This window comes from Lupinus angustifolius, chromosome LG20 (genome assembly GCF_001865875.1).
Source record: "Lupinus angustifolius cultivar Tanjil chromosome LG20, LupAngTanjil_v1.0, whole genome shotgun sequence".
Taxonomy (NCBI): domain Eukaryota; kingdom Viridiplantae; phylum Streptophyta; class Magnoliopsida; order Fabales; family Fabaceae; genus Lupinus; species Lupinus angustifolius.
Window position 1 is genome coordinate 9,281,560 of NC_032028.1, and position 15,906 is coordinate 9,297,465.

At 33.4% G+C, this 15,906-nt stretch overlaps 1 protein-coding gene across 1 annotated transcript; it reads right to left on the minus strand.

The window, feature by feature from the left end:
- Positions 4,847-6,330, minus strand: LOC109336660 (AP2/ERF and B3 domain-containing transcription repressor RAV2-like). The gene has a single exon (XM_019573395.1). The coding sequence runs from the start codon at positions 6,167-6,169 to the stop codon at positions 5,087-5,089; it is 1,083 nt and encodes a 360-aa protein (XP_019428940.1). The 5' UTR covers positions 6,170-6,330; the 3' UTR covers positions 4,847-5,086.

A 15,906-nucleotide genomic window follows, 5' to 3' on the forward strand; every position in this document is an offset into this window, starting at 1 on the left:
GCATTCACAAAAATACATATATTATCAATATTTAATAATTTATAAAAAATTGAAAGGATCTTTAAGACTTTTACAATAAAATTTGATAAGGACAATATGTAATATAATCTATTTCATATGAATAAAATAATTTTAAACTCTGATAGAGTAATAACATTATAAGCAATTTCAATTAAATTTGATTTATTATCTATAATTTTTAGAAGGACTGTACAAATTAAATAAGGTAAAAAAATATTTAGAAAAAATTACAAAAAATATGATAATCATTTTTAAAAAAAATCCAGGGGGCAATTGCCCCCACCTACCCTCACCATGTTCCGCCTCTGCAATGAAGGTCTTATATAAAAGAAATAAAAATTAATTAACATAACAACCAAAACTAACTAATCAACTAAAAGATAAGTATGTTTAAACTAATTATTTGTCTATTATAATATTAACCCAAAATATCAAAATATATGTTAATAGTTTGATCCTACAAAACTACAACAAGAAGCAAAGTTATCAAAATTCATGAAGGAATTCGGTGAAAAAAGTCTCTAAAACTTGATTTAGAAAAGGTAACGAGCATCCTTGGCAACATGTCTTCAATACGCGGTCTTCCAATAAGGACAAAGATAGCAAATAGTTATCAACATCCAAGAAGGAACTTGATGAAAAATATTCTCTAAAACTTGGTCCAAGAGTAGTAAGGTAATTAACCAACGATGTTATTGAAATATAAGAGGGAACTTGATGAAAAAAGTAGAGAAAACATGGTATGTGAAAAACAATATAAGGAGAAATGTTATAAAAAAATCATGACATGGAACTTTGTTAAAAGTCTCTAAAACAGTCCAAAAGACTATGATGTCAACAAAAGTTAGCAACATACCAAGAAGCAACTTGATGTGTTAGAAGTTAGAACCGAGAACTGGCCTAGAAGGCTATCAAAATCTAGATGCAACTTGGTGTTAAAATTGAGAACTAGCTTAGAAGAAGATCAAAATTTAAAAAAAAAACAGGTTGGTGTTTAAACCGAAACCATTTGTAATTGTTCCAATTTAATATATTATATTTTTATCTAATTTAAATTTTGATGTTTTTAGTGGGAGTTATATATTTTTTAATTTAAGATTTTGACTGATTTTTATTTTATTTATTACATAGATGTTTAAATATTATTTTGAATGACACAACCCAAACCATATTTATCTATCAGAAATATTTTTAACCAATAACATATTCAAACCTAAATTTACTTCATCAAACTCATTTTTAATAAAATAGTCTATTAACAAGGCGTTAATCTACCCATTAGATTTCAAATAGATTAAAAAATTAAATATTTAATTTTTTAGAGCAACACTTATTAGAATGGACACTGAAATGATAAAGAATACAATTAATTATACCTAAAAAATAAAACAGTTTGCAAAACATATTTCAACTAAACTTAGTTATGCAAACGGAGTCACCTTAAAATTCCGCACAAGACAAATGAAAGCCGCAATTTATGAAAATGTGGCATAAAAAAATATTACACTTGTTGGAGTTTGAATTTGATTTTAGGATAACTCTTTTTTCGAAATGGCAATTTCCACCATCAACATTCATTGCTACTGCCATGGTTGAAGTTCACATTTCCACGGCAATAGTTGTTGCCATAAAACTGGCATCACTAATGTTTATTGTCCTCACATGACCAGCATGTACTCAACATTAATTTCAAATGCCACTCTCATTAAAACTTCCATACCCACTTTAGACACATTAGTTACTCTCTCTAATCAATTTCTGATAAAATTATTTTAAAAAATTGGTTTCTATCATTTTCAAATTCTATATAGAATAAATGAGTTTGTTACTAGGGAATGGAGTATAGTTATTTCCTCCTGCCAGTGAAATGATGACATGTGTCATGTTTCATCGTTTTCTATAAAAATATTTTTAAAAATAAATAAAATAACACATCAAGTTTTATTATTTAGTAGATACATTATTCTCTTGTTATTAAACTATATTATTTATTGACTCAAACAATTTTAGTAGAAAGAGAAAATGATAGTGTTCCATTTATACAGTCAATTTTGGCAAACTAAGTATAATGTTGACAAATTTAATGATCTTTTGATCTTCCATAATCGATATATGAAATTAACTAAAGTGGTCTTATAAAAAGGATTGAGGAGAGTACATAACATTGATTATTTATTCTTTACTTCTTTTGGATTAGTCTATCTGATGCAGGGAATGTTAGTCACTTTAATTAACCTTAAATCAAGGAGTGTAATTTTTATTTTTGTAAATTACACTCAGCCTTGTCAAGAAAATTTTGCTAATTGAATTAACAGTTACTCTTTCCATAATTACGATGAAGGTAAAAACTAAAACGAGAGGTTTAGAAGATTGTATCAGGGTTGGACTCTTAATGTTTGATGAATTTTTCTTAATAATATAATCATAATTATTTCCAAATTTATTCTTATTTAACACTTTCTTGATGCATGTAAATAATTGAAAGAAAGTAATAATTATAAAGAGATAAATGATAAATTATGAAAAACAAAATAAATTTAATGCAATTCAACATTATTACCTTTTTGGATTGTGTTATTTTAATGTAACAGGTATATGAAAATGATGTGAGTAGTGTTTTACACATGAATAATAACCTATTTTGTCCCTCAAAATATTAAAGACTATGTTTTGAATTTGCAAATGAAGCCTTCTACACGTACGTGTCACATTTTTATTATCCAAAATGTGCATCACTTATTTCTATTTGTTGAGAAATTAGAACATAAATTAAATATTTATCAATTATATTTTTTATCAATGAGATGAAGTTATACATAAAGTAATAAAATTTGGAGATAGAATATGTGTTCCGTTTTTCTATCATTTCCTTCAGATTTGGTGGCATGGGGTACCTAAGCATTCAGATTTCTCTGTTAAGGTGGTGACCCTTCCTTAGCTGTCTCATCTTGTTGAGTATTAAATATATTGGTAACTTCTTCTGATGAGGTTCCTATTTTTACCCAAATTGAGCAATAACACAAATCCCTTTTCAGATGTGACTACGAGCATTAGAATAGTTGCTACAATTCTCTCTCCAATGATTTACAGTGTTTGCTTCAAATTATTTTTAGAGAACAATAGTTGTTGATTCTACGTTGAGTTGTATGAAATGAATTGGTTTGTAGATTTACAAGCATATTACACTGAAAAAATCACTTGAGTTTTTTAAGTTGGATCTTTGACTAAGATTATATAATTTGATGATGAGATTATTTTTTAATATGCAAAAGTAGTCTCTTTTTTTTTGTTTGTATCAAAAGTGTTCCCCAGCCAAATTAATTTCTTTTTAGACCACGTAAGTTTTACCTATATCAACAAAACATTTATTTTCTTATAACAAAATGACTATATAATATCATATTTAAATAACTTTGTCATCTACCAAATGTATAAGATGGATTTTATTTTTTATTTTTTAGATTTCTTCTTGCTTACCTGTTTTGTCATGCTACTATGTGGATGTCTGCATCCATAAATCTGATTATAATATTTATAACTTGATACTGCTAAGATTTATATGTGGTCAATATATTATCCATCATTTATTTATATTACTTTTGTTTAAAAATTAATAATAATTAAAAATAAATGATTAATGATATAATAATAATATAAAAATTCTTACACTATAGATATATCTCAACGTCTAATTTAAGTACACCAATTTGAATTTAGGCTTGCCGTTTTCGACCCATGAGTGGGTTCTAGACTTCTGGGGTGGATGGTGGTCCCACTTGTGATATTTAAGAAACAAAAGTAAAACAACTAAAAAAACCGTACATGAGACTATGATTTCAAGATATAAATACACAACACTAGATAATTTAATTTAACAATTCATAAAATCGAATTACAAAATAAAAAATATGTGTGATAGAGTTGCTTCGTTCAAAAATGAAATCGGTCACCCCTAAAACATGTCTTGGACAAAATCTGTGTTGTAGATATTTCTGCTTTAGGTTAACTAATTGCAGATATTTTAATGGTGAATAAAATGCTGAGTTCAGTGAAAGTTGACCATTCCAAAAACAAGGTACTGAGAAGGTTCAGAATATATATCAGAAGAAGCTATGGGCATGTACACTGTATGCAGTATCAACTTGCCAAACATCTCTTTCTTTATTGAACAAATGTCCCGCTATCAACTTGTACACGATTTTCTAGGCTATGGCCCTCAAATATAAAACTTTATAGTTAAAACGTAATATTTATATAATGTTCGTGTCCTCATTTTATTATTTGTAGATAACTTTTTTTTTGTCTCCAATCTTATTTATCTTCCATTTTTAGGATTTTATTATTCATATGTTTTGAGCATTTAAAAAAAATTAAGAAAGTATTATTAACTGCTTTTTAAATTTATCTTTATTTAATATTTTTAATTTATATGTTAGAGAAAATAGTAATAATAAATAAAAATAATATAATAGGGAAAATACAACAAAGTTAATGTAAATAAACATTTTTTAATGAAACGGATAGAGCAAGCATCACCTTTCTCATTCCACAAAATTAAAAGCTTTAATTTATGAGAAGAGAAATACTTTTGAAAAAGTCCAACACACTAAAGAAGACAAAAGGGAATAGTAGCTGAAATCATTAAATATTCCACATTAACACATGTGTAGAGTAAAACATTGTTTTAAAATGAAAATGTCTCTAAGCTAAATAAGAGTATACCTCAAATATTAATATTAATGCATTATAAGACTGGTTATACTTCAACTTGTTTAATGTACAATTCCATTGATGAGTAAATTCAAGTTGGATGACAGCAGATTACAAAATTAAAGTTAACCTTCTTCATTACCTTCCAAGCCTTGTTTTTTGTTAGACAATTGTTGTTGCCATTTCACTTTTTTCTTTTCTTTTCTAATAATATACAATTCACCTTTTGCAACTTGCAACTACACCACCACCACCATTCTCCTTCCTCCCCCAACATGATTCCATCACTAACAACTTTTCAAAATTCACAAGAACAAAATATAACTAAAAAGAAAAGGAAAAAGGAAAACTAGTGTTACAAAGCTCCAATTATTTTTTGCTTTTTGCTACATTCTAAAGCAAATAGTTCCATCTCTTTCCTCTTTCCGTTGCAATTACCACCAACAACATCAGAACCAGGAAGATTTAAAAGGTTGACCCCAAAAAGCCGAACCATATGAACCGGTTCAACTACCGGTCCAACCTCATCACTCCTTTTCTTGCTGTCAATGTAGAGCTTCCGGTCCGGTCCAGTGGACCGGTAAAACTGAACCGCGTCACCGGCTTTTAGGTTCTTCTCTTTAACGAACCGGCTCCACCCTTTGGTTAAAACGTAGCTCTGGCTACTATTCCAATATGAGTAACGAAACCGCCACACTTTCCCTCCAACGTCCTCAAAATTCAAAAGCATTCCCTTCGCCGCCGCCGTCGACGGCGAGCTTCCGTCGCTTAACGGAAAGTGCTTCTCAGCATGCTGCTTTGGTATAACCAATCGATTCAATTTCCCGACGTCACTCGGCGTAACCGTTTTCTCGAACAGAATCTCACGCGCTTTCGTATCACACGCGCCTCGATTTCCAAACGGTGTCGCTGCTGAACTTTCGTGGTGTCGCCGCTGCTTCCCGCACGTGTTGTTCTTGCTCTGTTGTAACTCGTCGTGGTAGGTGTGTTTTCGGAGCATGTCGACGATCTCAGACTTGGAATGCGAGTTCAAGAACTCGATTTCCCCGTCGCCGGAACCGTCACTTGCGAAGGTCTTACGGTTGGTTACGGCGTCCTTACCGCGGAATCTGACGGCGGCGATGTCGTAGGCTCTAGCGGCTTCATCTTCACCGTTGAAGGTTCCAAGCCACACGCGCTGGTGCTTCTCGTAAATCTGCGCGCCCCAACGTCCGTTAGGCTGAGGCACCACGCCTTTGTATTTTGACGAAGGAAGTTTACGGGACTCCGCTTCTGCACCGCCGCAGAAAACGCCGTCAGGATCGACAACGGTGCTGGCTCCGCTTCCGACACGGCTGAGCGTGTTTGGCAGTGGTGGCAAAGATAGCTTCGAGGGAAGAGATATAGAAGGTGAGTCACTGGTTGTTGTGGTTTCATCAGTGCAACTAACTCCATCCATTTTCTGTTATTTAACTTTTCTTTCTATAATTTCGTAACAAACTTTAGTTCGTGTTATGAATAAAAGAGAACCAGTGTTTTCGGTTTTGCTGAGTAGTACTAAGTAAGAAGAATGAAGAAGAAGAAGAGAGATACTTGAGAATAGGTACGAGTTTGTTATAAGAGTATGATATATATATAGGAGGAACCTGTCCTAATTGGTGGGTATCATTTTATATGTGTGTTTAGTTTTTTTAATGGGAAAGGAAATTAGGAAGTGAAATCAAGTTTATATGATTGAAGAATTAAGGGTAATTAGAGAATATTATTTTAATTTGACTAAAATTGTGGTGTGTATGGGGAAAGATACTGTGGGTATGGTGGGTCAACTTAGATGGGGATATAAGAAGAAGTTTCATGATGCCGGTGTAGTAAAAACTAAATATCAATGAGTAGAGACAGCATGGATAAGATGATAAGATAAAACACATTGGCAAATTGAATTTCATTAAGGCAAGTGGGGAGTGGAAACTCTCATTTTTTATAATCAACTTGATAGATATGAGTGAATAAATGTAATTTTGGTGCACTTTATTAATGCATACATTTTCATTATTCATTTTGTCTCATTTAATGCATTTTTCATATAAAATGCATACACAATTAATATATTCATTATTTAATTGCATCATTCATATTTAAAAATCATAATAATTAGATATAAATAATCAATAATATAAAACAAATTTATATATTTTTTTTTTCATACCAACAATCCCAAATATGGTGCTCGGCATCAGACACAGTGTCGCATTTTTTTAACATACATAATTGTGTCATAAAATATATTATGAAAAATTATTTTCTCCTTAGTCATTCACACTTTTGCAGCAAAAAGCTGCAACGGCTGTATCTACAAAACTTCTGGCATTTGCCATTTTTGGAGAACGTGGAGGTCGACATTGTCACCACTCACCATTGTAGCACTTGTCACCATATCCTTCGTTGATCATGCTTATGCTGCATGTTCGATATCAAAATAAACCCAGTTTTGGAATTGCCTTGATTTCAGTTTACGAGTTTTTCTAATTATCTGCTAAAATCCACGGTTTTTTTATTATTGTGAACCATGATTGAAATTTTAGTGCAAAGTTTCACTTGAAGTTTCTAGAAATATAAAAAAACAAGAATTTAATATCACTCATTGATGGCAAATCTTGCGTTGGAATTACCCCAATGTAAGGTAGAAATGTATCAGACGCCAAGAAATGTCGGTAGAGTTATTGTATGTTACCACCACTTGATTTTTTTAATGTTGAGCTACGTACCAAGGTTAATGTAGTAATATATTGAATAACAAATATACAGAATAAAATAAATCAATCAATATTCACTCACTAGCAACTCACTCTTCTGATATTGTTCCATCAAATTTGGTCTATAATAAACATTTTCAACTTTTCATTAGGTCAGTATAAATTAGGCATCCCGGTCATAATTATGAGGTTGTTATGGTGATGGGATAGTTGTGATGAAAGGAGATAGGAAATTATCAATGTTCCCATTTTATAGTTTTTATCTTTTAATGTTAATTGTTCAACTCTTTTAATAATAAATCAATAGTTCATAAAGCACAAAACATTATATGCTCTGTGTATCAGGAGCATGCTAGAATTTTCCATAAAAAAAACTCAAGTATTGTGTAAAAAATATAACAACAGAGACAAATATTCAGTTCACACACAATATACAGAAACACCATACTCAATTTTAAAATATTCAAAATATGCAATATCGTAATACTTACTCAGACACAACTTAAAGCTATTAGTATCACATAGCCATAGTAATTAGTAGGTAAAAAACAAAATAAAAAAGAAACTCCTACTAAAGAGGTAAAAAATTTCTCATGTTGGAGTAAGTGCATGCCTATTTCTTGTAAGCTTGAGTTGAACTGTAGGAAATATTGGAGTACCGACAATCATGTAGTTTATTTGAATTATCAGAAATAATATTATTTTCAACTCCCAATAAACTTTTATAAATGATATTATTGAGTTTATAAAGAGGAAGACATGACTTTGGATCAATGAAAAATCACATAAAAACCTATAATTTATGCTAACTGACTTATAAATATTTTGGAATCATCTCTCCTTCTGTTTATTTCTATGCATTGTGTCATTCGTAATCTTCTAATGCCTTTATACTTTTTTAATAAAATTTCTCTTTTGTCCATAAAAATAATATAGTAAGTTTGAGTTGTGGGTAATGTATGTGAAGTAGGACCTACATTATTACCAATTTGATGTGATTCACATGAAGGGGTGGACCTTGATCTAGTCATGTTCACCCCCCTTTAACATTACTGCTACTGCACAACCCTCAGCATGGTCTCCTTTTTTATATCCATCTCTTAAATTCAACTTTTTTTCATTTCAGATAAATATAGAATACAGCTTTTAAGATACTGCAGGCTCAACAAAATCTATTGTATCATTTGCTGTTGCTTTTTATTAGGCCACTCAGAATCCAAGTTAGCATATATCATCATTTTAAATTATATTTACGGTTATATTTCGTTTACCACAATTAAAAATATGGTCGCAATTATAGTCGTTATGTTGTTGCATAGCCTCTCGACACCACAATAGTGTGACCACAATTACAAGGTGCAATTTAAAACACCGATATATATATATATATATATAATATTCAGTGAAACTACCAAATGGTTAGAGGGAGAGGACTTTGATTGAAAATGATTTTATAAGGGAGAAAGTGGATAGGCATTGAAGGTACATGCTCTCATCCAACAACAGATTCTTACCCTCTACCCTCACCTGCACTTGTCCCCACCTGGCTTCCCATCTTATTCGTCCATCCCCAGTTCGAGTTTGTCTTATTGGTCAGGTTCACCTAAGTACCTCCCATAAATAAATAAATAAAATTCGGATTTTAGTCCCATGGGGTACAGATATTGATATATAACTCTCCGCCCCGATTTTCGGCTACACGACTTCTTAGATATTGCAGTTAAAACGTGGAAATTTTAAACTAAGCCCAAATTAGGATAAAATGATCTTTTATATTAGAGTTTGAGTTTGAGAGTCGATTACGGTTTGAGGAATGTATTAACACCTCGTCCAGCCATAATTAAACGATACCCTAACTAATTGCATGATTTAAATATCCTTAATTTATTTGAAGTTAAATTCTCTAAAACAAAATATTTATTCTTTTATTTTTGTGTCTGACAAAAATTCATCTTGCTCCTACGTATCCCTAAGTGCAATAGGATAATCAAGATTACGTAGTTCTGGTTTTAAAATGGTTTGTTGGTAAAATAATTATCTTTTCTAAAATGGTGAAGTAACAGAAACTAATATCTGCGCCGTATCCCATTTCAAAGAGATTTGAAAATAATTATAATATATTTTTTGGTTATTTATTGTTAATTAAGAATAAGTCGAGTGAAAAGAAGCGTCATAACTCAACTATTCAAGAATGATATGAGAACAAGAAATGTTGCCACGACCTGTCTTTAACCTTTGATTAATTCCAAATAATTTTTTTCATAAACAATAATGATGATATTATGTGCAAGCATTAAAAAAACGAAATGTTTATTAAAATACTTTATTTATTCATTGTTAAATAGAACAAAGAATTTCAAATGTGTAGCTGTTAGTGAAGTTATTTTAATATGTTAACTGATTAAGATAGGTAGATAGCTAATGTGATTGAAAAGTGTTCGTGATATGAAATATAAAGTAATGAAAAGGATTATTTAATTTTCATTGACGCTGGAAACTCTACTTTTACTAACAAAGAGTGGTTATTAAGATTTATATTCATTATAAGGCATTAGTATTAAAAGGTGTAGAGGTAACAAAAGTAAATGGTTTTGGGTTTGCTGAAAACTAAAAAGTGAAGGCCAAGGACAATTGTAAAAGAGATAGGTCAAAACATAAAGGAATAAATGGGTTTTTGCTTGGAACCTAAGGGATCGGGGAAAGGAAAATCTATAAAGCTACTGACGGCGTGGGTTGAAGGAGGAAGTCTGGTTGGCGAGGCAATGGTGCGACTCCGGTGACAAAGATCGTGGAGGAAACTGCATCGCACAAGTGGCTCTAAATCCACGAACTCAAGACAACTTGATTCACTAGAGCACGACTAGCGTCTGGATGCGGTTTGGCGATGGCAGCGGTATCGTTCATGGAGGTGGCCTGGAGGCTCCGTGCTTTGGACATTTGTTGGCGAGCCATGTGACGAAGGAGGAGGGTTCTTCTGTTTTGGCTGTGTCTGAATGCCATGGTCCTGCGACTTCGACGGGCGGTGATGGAGAGGTCGTCCTGTCGTCGGGCGAATGAATCGTCGGAGCTAACCCTCAGTTGGAGTAGTCGTGACCGAAGGTATGAGAGCCTCCATGGACGATGGTTATGGCTAAAGACCAAGACGTATATGGTTACAACTCTCTTACCGAATCCAATTGGTTACAGGTCTTTCATAGTCTCACCGATGACTACTTTCGTCGACCAATCTTCTACCAGTGGTGGTTAGGCGGACATCAACGTACAGGACTCGGAAAGTTTAAATTGCTCGTCAAGGTACAGGACATTGGAAGCATATATTTTACATCGAGGTACAGGATCCAGAAAGCTTCGATTGCACTTCGAGGTACAGGACCCGAAAAGCTTAGATTGCACTTCGAGGTACATGATTCAGATAGTTTAAGTTTCTCATCGAGGTACAAGACCCATAAATTTTGATTTTCACATCGAGGTACATGACTCGAAAATTTGGATTTTGATGAATGTAGAATAATAGGTGAATGTTTGAGAGTATGTTATATGTAATGTTTGTCATGATGTCATGCATAAGTTGTGAATGTAATGACATGAAAGGAAGATACTATGCACTAATGTTATATTGCACTCATGAATTGTCTTTGATATATAAATTTTGTCTCCTTTTATTGAGCTCAACTGAAATGTGAACCCATTTTTTAACTACTGCTGACTTGTATGATCCATGGATTGCTTGTTGTCCGATTGTTTTATTGGGAAGAACAATTATCCCAATAATCTTGCCCCAATATAAGTTGTTTAAAACTTCATCATCGGGAGATGGAAATGTGATTGCTTGTTTTTCTTAGGAGGAAATAATTTGATTGTCTGAATTTGCTTAAACTATAATGGACATTTTCATAAGGGTGTTCATTTAGCTTTCCCTAATTTTTTCCCAAAATACCTAATGTATGTATCTGTTAGGAATTCTCTCATTTTGTAATAATACTAAATCGGCTTTTCAGGTTTTCGCCTTAGTACCGCTCTCTTTTTCTTAGGCCACCCTTGCGGGTTTTCAACCTAACACTCTTTTTGTTTTGTTATTGTTTTTGTTTGTTTTTTAGCACCCTTATGTAAAATTGCCTCAGTTTTGGACTTCATGAAACTTTTTGATTCGAGGAAACGGGACACACCCAAAAAATTGCCCAATATGAGATACTTGGAGTTGCCCTTCTATTCAAATTGTCCTGATATGCTTCAATTCGAGAGAACTTCCATAAGAATCATCCCAAAATTGCCCCAGTTTGGGTGGCTACTCTTCCTTTGATTTAGTGCTATTTACTTCGCTTACAACTCTTTAAAATGATATACTAAAAACAATGATAATGCAAACTTGGTTAGTGTTTGAGCTACAAGTGATGACGGGATAACGAAATATGGAATTGAAGTTGTATTTGAGGTTTTAATAATGATGTGGTGATTGTGATATTTAAGAGGGAATGTAATTCATGCGTTAAATATTTGATATCTTTATCAAAAATTAAGTTTATTGGAGTCGACGTTTCTTTGTCATGGTGTGAATCTTAGGCAAAGCGATCCTTAACAAGGTCTCTTTAAGCTTGTATCGTGGTATGGCTAAGGGTTTCCCATAAAAGATATAAGGCTCAAATATGTGTTTCTCATACCCATTCATTCTTTCTCCTTTGTCCTATTTTTCAATAGTTTTCTAACATGATATTCAATTACTAGGATTTGATAAGATTTTTTTATGTGGTAGGTCAACGTTGTAACCCTTCCCGGTAGGATGTGAATACTTGTTTTGTCGGTCTTTGACAATGCATTTCATTTGCCTTAACTTTTTCCCGAGATATTGAAGACTCTCAACATGCTTTTTTATATAGTTTATTTTGCACTTTGACCAAATGAACAATTTTTGTTTGACTTTGATTTTTATCCTTCGAGTTAGATATGGTAAATAATGTATATAAAATTTATTTATTTCCTAATACCTGAATGTCATGGAAAACTGGTGAATAGCTACCCTCCTCGTGTTATCGTTGTTGTATGGTCAATCATATAAAATATTTCCTTTCATAATGCCTAGAGCTCAAATGGGTAACTAAGGGTATCTTCTTAGTGTTTCGGGATTATCGAAGAAGTCTTGTGTCATCAGAAAAATCTTCCTAAGGATCCACACCATGTTGGTCTTATATTTGCATTATCCTCATTTTTTTAAACTTATACCTCAATTTAATGCATGAATTTAGTTTTTGTTGTTTTTTTTGGGTGAATATGATTTGTGGGATGGATTATGGGATAGTGAATTTGTAATATCAATGCACTATTATATACTTATTAAAAAGAAATGCAATGGAAAATAAATTTTTTTTTCATAAGAAGGAAACATAAGACTCTTTATTTTGCAACCCTAAATCTCTAGGTGGAGCCAAGAGATTTTATTACAATAGAGTTCTTGAGAAATAACACTTGGTTGGCATAAGTTCCTCACGAATTGAGTTTGTTTCATGTCTTCCTCAAATCAAAGCATCTCCCTGAAACTTGACCAATCCTTCATTAATCAGGTCTCGTACCTTGCCTTTTAATTGATTGCAGCCCTCTGCTGGATGTCCTGATGTCCCTCCATGATACATAGAACGAGCATTCAGGTTGAAACCCTTTATATATGGAAGCACCACCTCCTTAAAGGGAAGGATATTTAACAAACCCCTCTAAACAAGTTGTGGTAGCAACTGAGAGTAAGACCTGAAGATCACATCATAAAGACTTTTTCTCTTTCGTTTTCGAGATGGTCCTCATTGACTGTGAGTAGAAATATAATGTCGTTGGAGATGATGATGTCGTTGAGGTTGGTCGAAGGTTTCGATGAATGATGAATCACCTTCCATTCCTTCACCTGTAGTTTGATCCCGAGTTATGTGTTCAGTTAGATCCTACACACCTCTGCCACTTTGCAAGCGACTTTCTATCTTTTTCCCTATGATCATCAGTTGACAAAATCCCAAAGATATGCATCCCATCATAGTACCATAGAATGGTGGTTGGAGAGTATCGATGAACATTGAAACACTATCTTCATCAGATATGTTGGGCTTCACTTGAGCGGTCACTTCTGCCCATATTTGGACCTACTCATTGAAAGTTTCATCAACTCTTTTGATCATATTTTTTAGTATTGTCCTATCATGAGCTATATCAATGTTGTAATCATATTGCTTGAGAAAAACATGACATAAATCCTTGAAACACTGAATTTGTGAACGTTCAAGTCGCGAGTACTAAGTGGTGGTAGCTCCATTTTGGCTTTCTTGAAAGAAATGGATCAACAACTTGTCATCTCTAATATAGGGAGTCATCTTCCTAGCATACATAGTCAGATGGACTTTAGAACAAGAATTTCTTTGATATTTGTCAAATGTTGGCACTATGAACTTTGATGGCACAACCAAACCCGAGACTAAACATATGTCACTAGCGTCCTTCAAACCATATGAGTTGGCTTCTTCCATGGCTCTGATTCTTTTTTCTATGACATTCATTTCCTCTTGATTATGAGGAGTGGTAGAGTGATTGGGGTTGTCTCGGTCAACTAAGATCTCCATATGGAAATAAGTTTACAAACTAGCTTCTGAGGATGGTTATCAATCTTGGCCAGTGATTTATTTCCTCTTTTTGGATCCCTTCAGTTGTGTCCAATTATATCACCTTTGAAATCAATTTTAATTCGTGAGTGCCTTTGGCAATGAATAATGAAATGCTTGTTACATGTATGGTTATGAAGTATATGAATGAATGTGATGATGGTGCATGAATAATGTATGTATGTTGTTTTTTGGATGAGTGAATGGATATGATGTTGCATGAATGAATTTTTTCAAATAATGTATGGTGTATGCAATTTATGGTGTAATGATGTATGAAAAATTATGCTTCGTGATTTTTTTTTTTTGATTTTTTAATAAGTATATGAATGATTGAATTCGTGAATGAATAATGTATTTTTATTTTTTATATGAAAGTTTGAATGATGAATATTTGAATGGTTAGTTTTTTATATGAATACATGTACGTATGTATGGATGCATGAACAAGAGTTAAATGATTAACTTCAAGCTCATTAGAATGACATAAAAGTTATCCCTAGGGCGTTGAGCCCGTCGAAAGGAAATGAAAGTATCCCTTAGGCGTTGGGCCTATCGAAGGAAATGAGAAGTATCCCTAAGGCATTGAGCCTATCGAAGGAAATGAAAATTATCCCTAGGGCGTTGAGCCCATCGAAGGAAAATGAGAAGACTACTCCTAGGGCGTTGAGCCCATTGAAGAAAATGAAGACTATCCCTAGGGCGTTGAGCCCATCGAAGGGAATGAAAATTATCTCAAAGGAATCAAGCTCATAGAAGGGAATGATATGATTAAGCCATCCTTGTGGCACAAGGACATCAAAGTGCAATCACATCCTCATAACATTCAGGCATGAATACATTTGTAGGGCTAGAAGTTCCAATTTATAATGATAACAACTAGAATTTAAGTTATGTTTCCCGTGTCTTAAATAAGGTACGCTTATAAGATTTTGGAAATTCTAAAAGTCACAACCCTATGATGGAGTACTATGTCATATTTAAAGTGGACTCAATAAATTTTGTAGACTTCTTGGTTACGAAATTGCTTCCATTCTTTAAATAAAGGAGTCCTAATACCATATGTCAGAAACAAGAGGAACCAAGCCCCTCAAGCGTCTAACTCACAATACCAGGAACAATATGGGTCATCCATTATGCTAATACCAGGAGATAAGTCTAACACTGGTAAATCAAATGTCCATCTTATCTCCATCATAATCTCTAACAATTCGGGTATAGGGCGTGTGTGTATAACTTAAGCAGAGTTACCAACTGTCGCACCCCGATTTCCGGATACACGACCTCTTAGTGAGTCGCTACCACGTCTTTTGCAATTAAAATGTGGAAAACTCAAATAAAGCCCAAATTAGGATAAAATGATCTTTTATATCAAAGTTTGAGTTCGAGAGTCGATTACAAATTGAGAAAGGTATTAGCACCTTGTCCGCCCATAATTAAACGGTATCCTAAGTAATTGCATGATTTAAATATCCTTAATTTATTTGAAATTAAATTCTCTAAAACAAAATGGTGGAGGAAACCGCACCGCACATGTGGCTCTAAAGCCACAAACTCAGGACAGTCCGATTTACTAGAGCACGACCGGTGTCTGGACGCGGTTTGGCGATGGCAGTGGCATCGTTCTTGGAGGTGGCCTGGAGGCTCCGCGCTCTAGATAGTTTCCGGCGAGCCATGTGACAAAGGAGGAAGGTTCTTCTGTCCTGGCCATGTTTGAACTTCATGGTCCTATGACTTCGATGGGCGGTGATAGAGATGTTATCCTATCGTCAGGCGAATGAACTGTCGAAGCTGGCCCCTTCTTCTTCGGT